The sequence below is a fragment of the Mytilus trossulus genome, chromosome 4 (genome assembly GCF_036588685.1).
Source record: "Mytilus trossulus isolate FHL-02 chromosome 4, PNRI_Mtr1.1.1.hap1, whole genome shotgun sequence".
NCBI classification, from domain to species: Eukaryota; Metazoa; Mollusca; class Bivalvia; order Mytilida; family Mytilidae; genus Mytilus; species Mytilus trossulus.
The window spans coordinates 8,741,593-8,756,048 of NC_086376.1; the positions used below are offsets into that span (position 1 = coordinate 8,741,593).

General features: G+C 34.3%; 1 protein-coding gene across 5 annotated transcripts in view; it reads right to left on the reverse strand.

The window, feature by feature from the left end:
* LOC134714594 (plasminogen-binding group A streptococcal M-like protein PAM) overlaps positions 1–3,355 on the reverse strand; it is a 39,694-nt gene extending 36,339 nt beyond the window's left edge. Inside the window, exons 1-2 of one of the 5 annotated variants that reach the window (XM_063575967.1) lie at positions 3,306–3,355; positions 536–628 (exon numbers count right to left, since the gene is read on the reverse strand). In XM_063575967.1, coding sequence (XP_063432037.1) covers positions 536–590 — 55 coding nt within the window. In that variant the 5' untranslated portion in view covers positions 591–628; positions 3,306–3,355. Of the gene's footprint in view, positions 1–535; positions 629–2,763; positions 2,891–3,305 lie in introns of those variants that run through there. The other 4 variants (XM_063575966.1, XM_063575963.1, XM_063575965.1 and 1 more) reach the window with 4 other exon arrangements.
* Positions 3,356–14,456: the final 11,101 nt, after the last annotated feature.

A 14,456-nucleotide genomic window follows, 5' to 3' on the forward strand; every position in this document is an offset into this window, starting at 1 on the left:
TGCGTAACGTCTATACAAATGTATTGTACCCAACATGTCTTCATATATAATTGATATGTTTTGTGATACAATGATACAAAAAGTGTTAAAAATAGTCATAAAATGTCAATAGCTTGAATTATACTTTATTATTATTATTATGTTGATGCTCCGTAAATGTTAGCTATTGTCTGAACTCTTTTTTATGTCTCGATGTGACATGCAGTAATATGTTAGCATGGTGCATATAAGAAATCGAGATATCCGTTTTATATTTCACCACGAATCCATTTTTCATTTAATAAATCAAATAATTTGAAATGAACATAATTTGAAGGTTATTTCAAATTTAACGAGAAGGTCACATTAAAAATTTGTCCTTAACCTTTCAATTAAAAAATGACCCCCTTGAATTTCCAGGAACCATAAGGGCGTGTAAGCAATGTTAAATACGAGTCTTAATAACATAGTCCAGAGTCCATAGCAACCAAATGAATCAACAAATAACGTAAAATAAAAGTCAAGGAAAATAAAGTAAAAAATATCCATGCTTTACCATTATCTCCATTTCTGGTATTCTGTGAAGAATCTTGACCATTTTCTCCGGACATCGTATTGCTAGATCTTCAAATGACGATTATCAACTAAACTAATATATAAAACAAATCTTGTCAACACACGTTCCTGTTTCATAAAATGACAGTTCTTTCATCATAATTATAGGCTCCAAGTGGAGTACATCTTCTGTTTAATCATTTCTATTGAGACAACAAAAACAGTACGTGTTCCATACGGACTAAAGGACATAATAGATATTATGGTATTTTATGAGAAAGTTAACAAAAAAACGTCTTTATGACGGCTGTGTTAGTTTCTTTTATTCACATAAACGCTTCACTAAAAAAATGTGCGTACAATCAATGCAATGAAACCCCTATAAAATTACGAAACAGGCATTCAAAAGTGCGGATTCTAAAGCAACCTATATGTAATGCAGTTATTGTTAATTGCATAAAAAAAACCTAAAAGATTCAGTAACAATTAAATGGTACCGCCCGAAGATTAAAGATTATAACTGTTTAAAGTGTAATCTATTGAAGTTTTAAAGATTTTTATACGGAGAAAACAGCTTTCAGGGGCAATAGAATTCATTCACAATGTTAACTGAATATTTTTCCTCAACTAATGGAACTTAAAGACATCTTTCGGCTATTTACACTTCTCTCTATCAATGATAATTTCTAGAAGAAGAAAAACATCTATCGCGGACAATGACTCTTCAAAACGGTCAATTGACGATTGCGGTAGTAAAGTTGAATTTGAAGATTTTAGATTTTTGATTACACAATTTCTCTCTGTCTATAAATATACTTTCTGCTAAAAAAAAAAATCAACAAAATTAATATTCAAACTAGACTTTCAAGGGCACTAACTCTATTGATTTAAAAAAATCAGTAAATAAGTCTTTCGATCAAGGGCAATAACTCCTATAAGGGACCAATTCAAAGTTCGTTTATCGTGACTTATATTTTGATATTATTTTTCCGAGTGTACTTATATTTACTATACTTATAAAAATTCTCTTTATATGATTACATTTCAAGATAAGTATAACTCGAAGCTGTCAAATTTGCCACTGAAATAACTGCCATTTTAGGGCCAAAAACTCTAAAGTGGGAGGTTTGGTGGTTTTGAAAAAACTTGACCTGCTAATCAACTCTATCTTGTCAATTGCTTTAACTGCTTGTTAATTAGATTTTGAGAAACATGTATATGCTTTAGAATTTACTTAAAATTGAAATTTCAGGGGCAACAACTTCAACATGGATTCAGTTGCCCGATTTTATCACAGGTTATAGAGTATGGTTTCCTTCTAATCAATGATAATATTGTTAGATATGCTTTAACTTTTTATATATAGCTTTTGAAATAGTCCGCATGTCACCCGTATGTTCCAAGCATCGGCGACAATTTATTATATTGAAGAATCAAATTCTCGGACACATTATTTAAACTAGACACCATAAAAAAAACATTCAGATAAATGTTAGTAGCATTTGGCCATGCAAGAAGTTGTAGCGTGGGAAATTATCAAAAAAGTATACGACAAAGAACTAAATACGCGGGATCTAACCTTGGATAAGGTAGGGGGTCCAAAATCATACATGCCCATTCCAAAGAATTGATAGTAAAAATGAGGGTTACAACGGACCCCCTCATTGGATCCACTACTGAAACGCCAAGTGATGGCTAAAGCTCAAGTAGCTTTTGACCCATGATAACCTGTGATGGGCTATGTTAATTTAAACAGGTCGTTGATTTTCTCAGATATGATCCATACAGTGATCTGTAGTTGTAAACATTCTTATCTTTTTGGTGTTTGGTTGATGGATTCTTTTTAGTCTCATACCACATTTTTGATACTAAATGTTGACTAAATTGGTCGAATTAAAATAAGGTTATTATAATACATCCTAGACGGTAATCACTATATCATGTATATATTTATCGTACTTTCAACATTGAAACTCGCGCTTGTAAAGTGCCAATTAAACGAAATGTACAATTTAACTTCCGATTTCGTTAATAAGTATTACAGTCAAAAGTTCATACATAGCATCCGTGACTTATAATGACACATTTTTCATTTTTCGAAAATATGATATTCTACTTTCGTTTTCTCAAAAACCTCACAATAATTTGCATTATAGAAAGATACCTTTATTGTTTTTTTATAAAACCACATGGATTTTGATAATTTAATAATAATTTAACTGTACGTACTTTGCCAATATATTTAAATCCAGGCACTAAAGTATTCCGTTGGGAGAAAAGTCTGTAGGCAAAACAAGACCAATTTAACCCCCGATGATTTAATAATTCATTATCACGTGATACATGTTATTTAAAACTTATCCAGGTATAAAACTTAATCTAATAATGTTTAACTTGTTACATAACGTAATCACACCATATACATTCAGACTGAGTGTTGTGGTTATTTTATCGACATATTGATTTTTTCATTTGTTTTGGATTTTTTTTTTTTTTGGGGGGGGGGGGGCTAACTGTTTAATTACATGTGTTTATACAACACATCATTACTATTTATGAAATGAACATTATTTAGGTACTTATGTAAAGCAAAATTATATTCGGGTGACATTTGATCCGGAGGTAAAAATGTCACAGTAGACTCGATGAAGCGATGAAACTATGTCACAATACTTCGATTGAAAATTGCGTTATAAATGTCCTGTACTAAATAAAACCTCTAGACGATGTTTTGTTTATGATATTTGCAATCTTTTAAGTATTTCTATTACATATTCATTGAGTATTTTGTTGTTTTCCCCGGACTTCAAAAAATTACATGGTGGCTGCCATCACAGGGGAGGTAATCCACTTGTATTTTTGTCCATCTGAAACTATTTTTTTGTTCGTTCTTATGTTGTACTGTTATACGTCTATCCCAGGTTAGGGGAGGGTTGGGATCCCGCGAACATGTTTAACCCAGCCACATTATTTATGTATGTGCCTGTCCCAAGTCAGGAGCCTGTAAATGAGTGGTTGTAGTTTGTTCATGTGTTACATATTTGTTTTTCGTTCATTTGTTTTACATAAATAAGGCCGTTTGTTTTCTCGTTTGAAATTGTTTTACATTGTCTTATCGAGGCCTTTTATATCTGACTATGCGGTATGGGGTTTGCTCATTGTTGAAGGCCGTACGGCGACCTGTAGTTGTTTTTAAAATGTTGCCTCCCCTTGGAAATAAACTTGATAAGTCAATGTTGCAATTCTGTTTATACTTTTTATCTGCCGACCGTGCGAAGGCTGAAAAGCCAGTCAAGGTCGTTAAACACTTCCATATAATATATTTATTAGTGATGATGAATGTATTACTTACAATTGTGTCATTCCTAAGACATGATATATCTGACTGTGTATTGTATGGCGTCGGACGTTGGGCAGCATCTGTCAATCAAATTACAATTATATTACTATCACGAGGGAAATTTTTAATATGGGATAAATGAAGTAGTAAAATTTAAAATAATTACTATACAAAATATTGCATTTATAAAATAATGTACAAAAGAGGTCCCTCGTCAAATCCACGGCAGAAGGAATAAAACTTGTTTGTGAAGAATAAATATCTTAAGGTGTTCAAAATGCATCAAAACCTCAAAAGATTAATAAAGAGCATATTTCAAACCGTCTAAGGTCAACTATTTCTAAGGTAGTTACAATCTTAGTTTTAATACAAACACCATTTAAATCATGCCAGTACCGAAGAATCACTTTGTCTAGTTAATTTTAGTTTAAACATATTTATTTATAGTGGATTGGGAAACAAGTTTTGCAACTTATATTAATCCCTTTCCACTTTGCGGGTGCGAGTGCTGCCTTGTAGCGGCATTAGCCTACACTTTTTCGAAATCTACAAGGGTGTCTTTAACGTGCAAGAGATATGGCTCTCTCTTAACACGGGTCAGCCATTTATCGTCCACTTCCGACGGACTATCATCTAGTTAATTAACTTCTGAGCTGATGATATCAAGGATATTTAACCTTGCTGTACGTTTAGTTGCACTTGTGTTTGTAGTACTATCAATTTACCGCACCCAACTGTTTGAGTTTAGTAACCAATATTCTTTAGTAAAAAACTGTCTTCAAGTTTTTCTTGGCTTCTATGGAATGGAATGCTTTTCAGGGGCGGATCCAGCCATTTTAAAAAGGGGGGGGGGGGGTTCCTAACCCAGGACAAAAAAAAGGAGGGATTCCAACTATATGTCCTCATTCAAATGCATTGATCGTCCCAAAAAAAAGGGGGGTTCCAACCCCCGGACCCCTCCCTATGGATCCGCGCCTGCTTTTATATATGGTTTGCTGCTTGATTGTGTTGAGTTGTAGCATGTAAGCTTCAATAGATTGATATTTTACGACTCTCGGTGTACATAGAAAACAAACACAGAAACAAATCAACAGTCTTTGCTCTTATAAAAGGAAACGACAACTTCCTTCAGTATACATGTTACCCCATTCAATAGAATGCAGTAAAGCAGGTCCAGACCCGGTATTGATCTTGTTGCATTTGATGCATTAATATTGGTAACAATCAATCCACAAAAGACCAAAATGACACAGACATTAACAACTATGGGTCACCGTACGGCCTTCAACAATGAGCAAAGCCCATACCGCATATTCAGCTATAAAAGGCAATGTAAAACAATTCAAACGAGAAAACTAACGGTTAAGGTTGTTACAAACTTCCATATACATGTATATACAATCAATCTAAATATCTAGCAGCAGTTACGTCTTTTTTTGAAAGTGCCTTTTAATTTTCTTGGGAATTGGTAACTATAGTATTGATCATACCACAAGAAAACGCACACAATATTAATCACGAAAATAAAACATTACAAGGAATATTTGATGAATTAATAAATATGTACATGCATATTTAACAAGCAAATCAATAACTTCTCAGGATATACAAACATTGTTTTTTTCTTTCTTTTGCTTTATCTTTGTACTTGTTAATGTTGCTTTGCCTCCAAGCTGTGACAGTGTTGCAGAGGTCAAACTAGACTTAAAATACATAAATAAAAAACAAGTACGTTAAAAGAATGTAAGTGAATATGAATAAATAACAGATGCATGATAAACATTATTGATGATGACAAGGTATGTTGATTAAATATTTGGATAAGATTTTCCTGTAATTTATTAGTGTTTCAGTTTTCATATCTTTGGAAAGCTATATATACAGATATTTACAATTATAATTGATAAACATTTATATGCTATCTACTGAAAGTTGATTGCATTGCACATTTTTATAATCTATTGTCACTAGTAGAAATCCGTGTGTTGTAAGTACATGTATTAAAGTTCTATCAACTGGACGTTTTTTTTCTCATTTTTGGCAACATTTTGGTTGAGCTAAAACTTACTCTTCTATGATATATTAATTATTCTATTAATACATCGTCCTGACAGCAATTTTCAGCTGGACATTAAAGGGACACTAGCTGTAAAATTCATGTTCACAGATTTGGCTTAAATTTTCATTTTAAAATTATAACATATTAACACGTATACGTCTAAAATAAAAAAAAATAGTGCATAGGATCGAAAAAATGTACCAACATTTCGTGTCTTGACGCCATCAAACTAACTTTCGCGGTGACCTCTGAATAATGCCGACGGTCATACAGCTGGATTTAAACATAAATATAGATATAAATAGACAGAGAGCGAACTCGTGCAATTAAAATGTCATGTATCATTTTGGTCTTTTGTGGATAGTTGTCTCATTGGCAATCATACCACATCTTCTCTTTTTTTATATTAATACGTTTTTTAATTATGGCCTATTATTACTTTTAAGTGTTAATTGTATGTTTGTAAAATTTGGCAACTTTAATATTATGTAATCTTTGTTTGTTGGCAACCTGTTAATATTGTCTATTTTTATAATTTACTTATTAACTACAGTCGGAGTCAGCCTTTTGAACTGACACCATTCGTTCATTAAAGTGAAATTAAAAATCCACACTAAAAAGTCATCGTTTTTATCCTGCAATTGGGTGGTCAACTATACAGATACAGTCCTACAGATATCGCTATGCTGTATCTGTATACTATACAGATGTCGCATTAAAGCTCCGCCCACTGCCGAACTGAGTATTGCATGAACCTGCGTGACCTCAGAATGTGTATTGCAGTCGCATTCCAATTAACGTTATCTTAATATTGATTTCAAAACTTGAATGTGTATGATTGTGTAACAAAACCAACCATATCATATTTAATGCATGTTTAGTGAATGTTGAGTCTGAAACGTAGGACAAGTTAACTCGAATTGGACATGTTTTGTTATTTGTTTTTACTATTGAAATTATTATTTTTATCTTAAAATAGATGATTATTCACCTTGAGTGATGTATTATTTTTTTTTGCGAACCAGTCTTCAGCTTAATGTGTGATTACTGTATGATATAACTACACAATGGATTTCAATTACATGCAAAACATGTGTTTTTAAATATCAGCTGTATTTGTACTTGGCTCGAAACAGGTGTAGTAGCTCGCTAAAGATCGCATTTCACCTCGTACAAATACAGGTGATATTTAAAGACACTAAACAGTTATTGTCTATGTATTCGCTCTACCAGTCTGTGAGTTAGTTCCGCCAGTGCGTTTGTGTTCAATAGACAGGGGACCTGTCACTGTCACGATCACTGTATTTCGTTTCGGCATCTTCGCCAGTTTCAGCAACAGAACCTGTTGTACTGTATAAAAAATTCCAGATCGTTGTCACAGTATCCTGCTTCTGTTGCGAGCGAACGGTTATATCAAATTACTGTTTACGTCACAGTTCAATGTGGGGTTTCTTTGAAATTGAATATTTATCTTGATTTTGTTTCTTTTCCTTTTATTTTTTTATCTCTTCCTCTCATAACACAAATTAACAGCTGTATATATATGTTTAAATATACTTTTTCACTGTTTTTGGTCTTTTGGAAAATGTTGTTTGTGCTGTTTTTAGACCCTTCTACAACGAAATTTGTTTTACATGCAAACGTATAAAAATTGCGGTTTTTATCCAACGCAATCATAGGTTTGAACGTAGTTTTTAATTTACACTCGTTTATAAATATATATATATATATATCGTTTATATATATATATATATATACAACTCGTCTAAACATCAACCCAACCATGTTAGGTCTGTAAACTTGCTTTCGCATTTGGTTCTTCCCTCGCCGGGATTCGAACCCATGCTACTGTGATATCGTGACACCAAATCGCCTGCACTGCAGCCGTAACGCTAGGCCACACGACTACCTGGGCTCTACTAAAATAGAGCTTGCGTTAGCCGTATGTTACCTTTCCTCGTCAGTTTTAATCTAGCAGCGTACTACAGTACATGATATATAAGGCATGAAGATGTTATTGTTACAGATCAGCTAAATTATCTAAAGTAAAGGATCCTACAAATTAATGTAAGATACAGTCACAGAAAATAATTATATTCATAAGTACGTCTGAGTCAGTGACAACCCTACAGCAGATGTATCCATCGGATCGCCATCAATGATGGTGATACATGGCTGTGTACATAATGTATGTACAACTCGTCTAAACATCAACCCAACAATGTTTGATCTGTAAATTTGCTTTCGCAAATTTTTGTTTCTTCCCTCGCCGGGATTCGAACCCATAATACTGTGATATCGTGACACCAAATCGCCTGCACTGCAGCCGTAACGCTAGACCACACGACCACCTGGGCTCTACTAAAATAGAGCTTTTGCTGGCCGTATGTTACCTTTCCTCGTCAGTTTTAATCTAGCGGCGTACTACAGTACATGATATATAAGGCATGGAGATGTTATTGTTACAGATCAGCTAAATTATCTATAGTAAAGGATCCTACAAGTTAATGTAAGATACAGTCACAGAAAATAATTATATTCATAAGTACGTCTGAGTCAGTGACAACCCTACAAAAGATGTATCCATCGGATCGCCATCAATGATGGTGATACATGGCTGTGTACATAATGTATGTACAACTCGTCTAAACATCAACCCAACAATGTTAGATCTGTAAATTTGCTTTTGCAAATTTTTGGTTCTTCCCTCGCCGGGATTCGAACCCATGCTACTGTGATATCGTGACATCAAATCGCCTGCACTGCTGCCGTCCCGCTAGACCACACGACCACCTCGGCACTACTAAAAATAAAGCTTTCGGTGGCCGTGTGTTACCTTTCCTCGTCAGTTTAAATCTAGCGGCGTACTACAGTACATGGTATATAAGGCATGGAGATGTTATTGTTACAGATCAGCTAAATTATCTATAGTAAAGGATCCTACAAGTTAATGTAAGATACAGTCACAGAAAATAATTATATTCATAAGTACGTCTGAGTCAGTGACAACCCTACAGCAGATGTATCCATCGGATCGCCATCAATGATGGTGATACATGGCTGTGTACATAATGTATGTACAACTCGTCTAAACATCAACCCAACAATGTTAGATCTGTAAATTTGCTTTCGCAAATTTTTGTTTCTTCCCTCGCCGGGATTCGAACCCATAATACTGTGATATCGTGACACCAAATCGCCTGCACTGCAGCCGTAACGCTAGACCACACGACCACCTGGGCTCTACTAAAATAGAGCTTTCGCTGGCCGTATGTTACCTTTCCTCGTCAGTTTTAATCTAGCGGCGTACTACAGTACATGATATATAAGGCATGGAGATGTTATTGTTACAGATCAGCTAAATTATCTATAGTAAAGGATCCTACAAGTTAATGTAAGATACAGTCACAGAAAATAATTATATTCATAAGTACGTCTGAGTCAGTGACAACCCTACAAAAGATGTATCCATCGGATCGCCATCAATGATGGTGATACATGGCTGTGTACATAATGTATGTACAACTCGTCTAAACATCAACCCAACAATGTTAGATCTGTAAATTTGCTTTTGCAAATTTTTGGTTCTTCCCTCGCCGGGATTCGAACCCATGCTACTGTGATATCGTGACATCAAATCGCCTGCACTGCTGCCGTCCCGCTAGACCACACGACCACCTCGGCACTACTAAAAATAAAGCTTTCGGTGGCCGTGTGTTACCTTTCCTCGTCAGTTTAAATCTAGCGGCGTACTACAGTACATGGTATATAAGGCATGGAGATGTTATTGTTACAGATCAGCGCAATTATCTATAGTAAAGGATCCTACAAATTAATGCAAGATACAGTCACATAATAACATCTCCATGCCTTATATATCATGTACTGTAGTACGCCGCTAGATTAATGGCAGTCAGCAGGGTTAAAGAACATCAGTTGTTCGACCTGTTAGTCAAATGCGTTTTGTTTAAATATACTTTTTCACTTTTTTGGTCTTTTGGAAAATATTGTTTGTGCTGTTTTTAGACCCTTCTACAACGAAATTTGTTTTACATGCACACGTATAAAAATTGCGGTTTTTATCCAACGCAATCATAGGTTTGAACGTAGTTTTCAATTTAGACTCGTTTATATTTTTTCGTTTGGGCTTGTATCATATTTTCAGGCCCTCCGGTTTATATGATCCGTTCATCCTATATTGACTCTTTAAATTCAAGAGTTTATCTAAAAAAAAGGGTACTTTTTATATGGCCTTCCAAATACCTTTTCGATCCTTAACATCACTGAAGAGACATTTATTGTCGAAATCCGGATCTGGTGGACTAAAAACATATTGACACCGTATGTTTGCGGCATAACATCGTGGCCACAAGTTAAAAAAAAATCTGTTTAGTATTAAATTTATATTAAAATCCATTTTGTTACATCTTGTGATCAATTTTATTTGACAATCGCCAATGGTAGTCAGCAGGGTTAAAGAACATCTGTTGTTCGACCTATTAGTCAAATGTGTTTTGTTTGAATATAATTTTTAACTTTTTTGGGCTTTTGGAAAATGTTGTTTGTGCTGTTTTTAGACCCTTCTACAACGAAATTTGTTTTACACGCACACGTATAAAAAGTTTTTTTCCAACGCAATCATAGGTTTGGACGTAGTTTTCAATTTAGACTATTTTATATTTTTATGTTTGGGCTTGTATCATATTTTCCGTCCGGTTTATATGATCCGTTCATCCTATATTGACTCTTTAAATTCAAGAGTTTATCTAAAAATGAGGGTACTTTTTATATGGCCTTCCAAATACCGTTTCGATCCCTAACATCACTTAAGAGACTGTCGAATTCCGGATCTGGTGTACTAAAAAAATATTGACATCGTATGTTTGTGGCATAACATCGTGGTCAAAAGTTAAATTTGTTTCCCTGTTTAGTATTTAATTTATATTAAGATCCATTTTGTTACATCTTGTGATCAATCTTATTTGGCAATCGCCAATGGCAGTCAGCAGGGTTAAAGAACATCAATTGTTCGACCTGTTAGTCAAATGCGTTTTGTTCAAATAACACTGGACACTTTTAATTTGCAAAACACTCATTTGCAAATCCGCCGCCGCCTGAAACAAGAGCTACAATATCATGTATATAACCAAAATTTGCGAAATTACATGGGATTCAATAATTTCATTGGTTTTCTTCTGTTCCTTCTCTATTTATTTTGCTATTTGATTTATAAAAACATTGGATTTTCAATATCCCATGGGACAGGGCAAAATCCCATGGGATTTTTTTTGGTCCCATGGGACAATTGTAGTCCCATGGGATATTTGTTGTCCAATGGGACAAATTAAAATCCTATGGGATTCAAATAATAAATATAAAGATATAAATATACAGTAATGTTTTAGACAAATATAATAGATCAAAGGATAAAGAATAGATTGAAATGGCAAACAATAAAAGATATAGAATTATAGAATCGATGACCTGAATCATCATCCCCTCCCCCCCCCCCCCCCCCCACAACATGCCCTCACTGCCAATGCTTGCATATATACATCTCTTTACAAATAACCAAAATGGTTTCGTGGAGCCACGAATAAGTAGCTCGTGGCCACGGATAAATAAGTCGTAGTCACGGAAAAGTAAGTCGTGGCCACGAATAAGTAACTCGTGGCTAACTTACATTTTTTAGAGCATAAAATGACCCAAATTAGCTTGCATAAAACGTAATTATACAGTCAGACAAATTTAAGCTTACCCTGATACCCTGATACTTTGCCTTATAAGTGTCGAACTTATGGGTTGTCGGAGTATTTGGCTGTCGGAGCAATGGGCTGTCGGAGTGGGCTGTCGGAATAATGGTTGTTGGACTAATGGCGTGTAATCCAGATACGTTTCATGAAACTATGCCGGCCCCATACCTTTTCAAAAATCCAGGATCCAACCCTTAATATAATGAAATGTTAAACTGATGATGATACTTCGACAGTAATATTTAAGCTGTATGTGTATATTTAAACTTTTGCCATACTCTACGGGATCCAATTTGGATGTTTACACTTTTTATTTATTACATTATCAATATAATGCATGTTTTTATAATACATTTAAACTCACTGATGACATGTGTTCAGTATATGAGATAACAATTAGTTTAACTTGTTCAACCAGTGGAACATATTTCACAGACAAGGAACTTATTTCACCAGGTGAGGAACAAATCTCACAAATCCAGAACTTATTTCACCAGGTAAGGAACAAATCTCACAAGCATGGAACTTATTTCACTAGGTAAGGAACAAATTTCATCAATCCAGAACTTATTTCACCAGGTAAAGTGTGGAACTTATTTTATAGAGATGGAACAAATTATATGGAATTTGCCTGTGAAAAAAGTTCTCCCAGTACAAATTTCATGTGAAATATGTTCCACTGGAACTTTTTTCACAGGAACAAATTTTGGCTCACATATCTACATGTATCAAGGCTACACATTTTTCCGTTTATAAAAATTGTTTTTATGTTAACCAATATAACCAATTTTCCCCTTAACCTGTTATTTGTGCGATTTAATAGTCTGAAACATTTGATTCTGCCGCTTACACAATATTTAGAATTGACCAATTGATCAATCTCGAGTGGTCAATTAACAAGTCAAGTATTTCTGGAAATCATGAACTGGTTGATTTATAATCTCAATCTTACCAGGGTTTTCCATTTTCTTAGTCATGAAAAATAAAGACACATTACTAATATGACATATGAAACTGATCACAGAGGGATGAACCCAAAACGTATTGAACGTTTCTTGACGATTATATCTAAAACATAACCTTAGAATATATTTGTGAGTATGATTGATTGATTGTTATTTGCTTAACGTCCGACGTGAATGAATTGTGGAGTAACTGTCCACAGTTTCAGAGACTGTTCAATAACTGATCATACAGATTTCGCTTTAGAATATTTTTCGTTTAATTGTCAGAAGAATCTTGTATCGGGTTTATTTTTTCGTTTAAAAAGGGCATGTCTAAAATCATTACTTATTTTATGATAATTTAATTGTTGATGTAAAACGTAAGTATTCAGATTGTAATGTGAACGTCAATGATGACATCATCGTTTTATCATGTTGTCCTTTTCAAATAAGAAATTGAGAAAAATATTATTGCCATTCCTCAAATTAAAAGATATGGAATTCATGATCCAGAACTTTTCACTTTCACAAAGCCATTTAGGGCGTGGAATATACTTTACATCATTCAGTTTCAATAGTGAGGTAATAAAGCTTTCGGTTTTCGGGTGTTACCTTTCATTGTCAGTCTTAATCTAGCGTCGCGATACAGAACATGATATATAAGGCATGAAGATGGAATAGTTATATATGTTTCCCTGTATAAAACTTTCAGTATTTCAATATTTGTGTTCGCATAAAACATGCATTTTGACGCAACATGGCATGGAAGGCAACAATTAAATCTCAGACAAAAGGTTAAACAGAAACACAAAAAAACATCAAAATAAAAACAAGGAGATCCAGTACACTTTCTTATGAAACAACTATCCACTAGAATTCAAATCACGAGGAAGTCAACATCTATATAAAGATATGATTAGAACGCAAGTGTTCGTACTGCTCAATCATAAGTTGTCTGTGTATATTTTTTATCATTGCTGTTCGCATCTTTGCTTTTTGACTTGGACATGATGATTACTGATTAACTAGTTTTGTTTTGGGTTTTAATACATGTTTTGGGGTTTAGTTATAACTTGTTGATTCTCGTTATTGCTATTAATATCAAACTGAACTTCCATTATCATGTAAAAGAGAGCCGTGGTGTAGTGGTTAGTGCATCGGACTACTAGCACAAAGGTTCCTGGTTCGATTCCCGTCTGGGATGAAAATTTCAGGAACTCAATTTTCGGCTCTCCCTTGACACCATTTGCGAGTATGGTCTTGAGGAAACGATGATAGTCCGTCGGAAGGGGACGATAAATGGCTGACCCGTGTTAAGAGAGAGCCATATCTCTTGCACGTTAAAGACACCCTTGTAGATTTCGAAAAAGAGTAGGCTAATGCCGCTTCAAGGCAGCACTCGCACCCGCAAAGTGGAAAGGGATTAATATAAGTTGCAAAACTTGTTTCCCAATCCACTATAAATAAATATGTTTAAACTAAATTTGTAATGAATCCAAAAACGTGCATTTTATTATAATACTTTCATCCACAAGGTTTGCAAATATTTTAAAATCAATTTGAGATTTAAGATTTCTATGCGTGGGTCCTTATCTATCTCTAAAACCGGTAGGATATGGTTCGTGCTTAAAACGTCATAAAAACTAAGAAATCCATCTGCGTCAGTTTGTTGTGTTAATTTATTTCAGTTATAAAGCAGAACTGAGCCGATTCACTATAAATTATGATGTAGTAGTATTTGAGGAAACTTGATAGAAAAAATCCAACAGGGTTAAACACAATCGTAGTACTACAATTTTTTCCTTATCCAAAACCTTAATCATCCA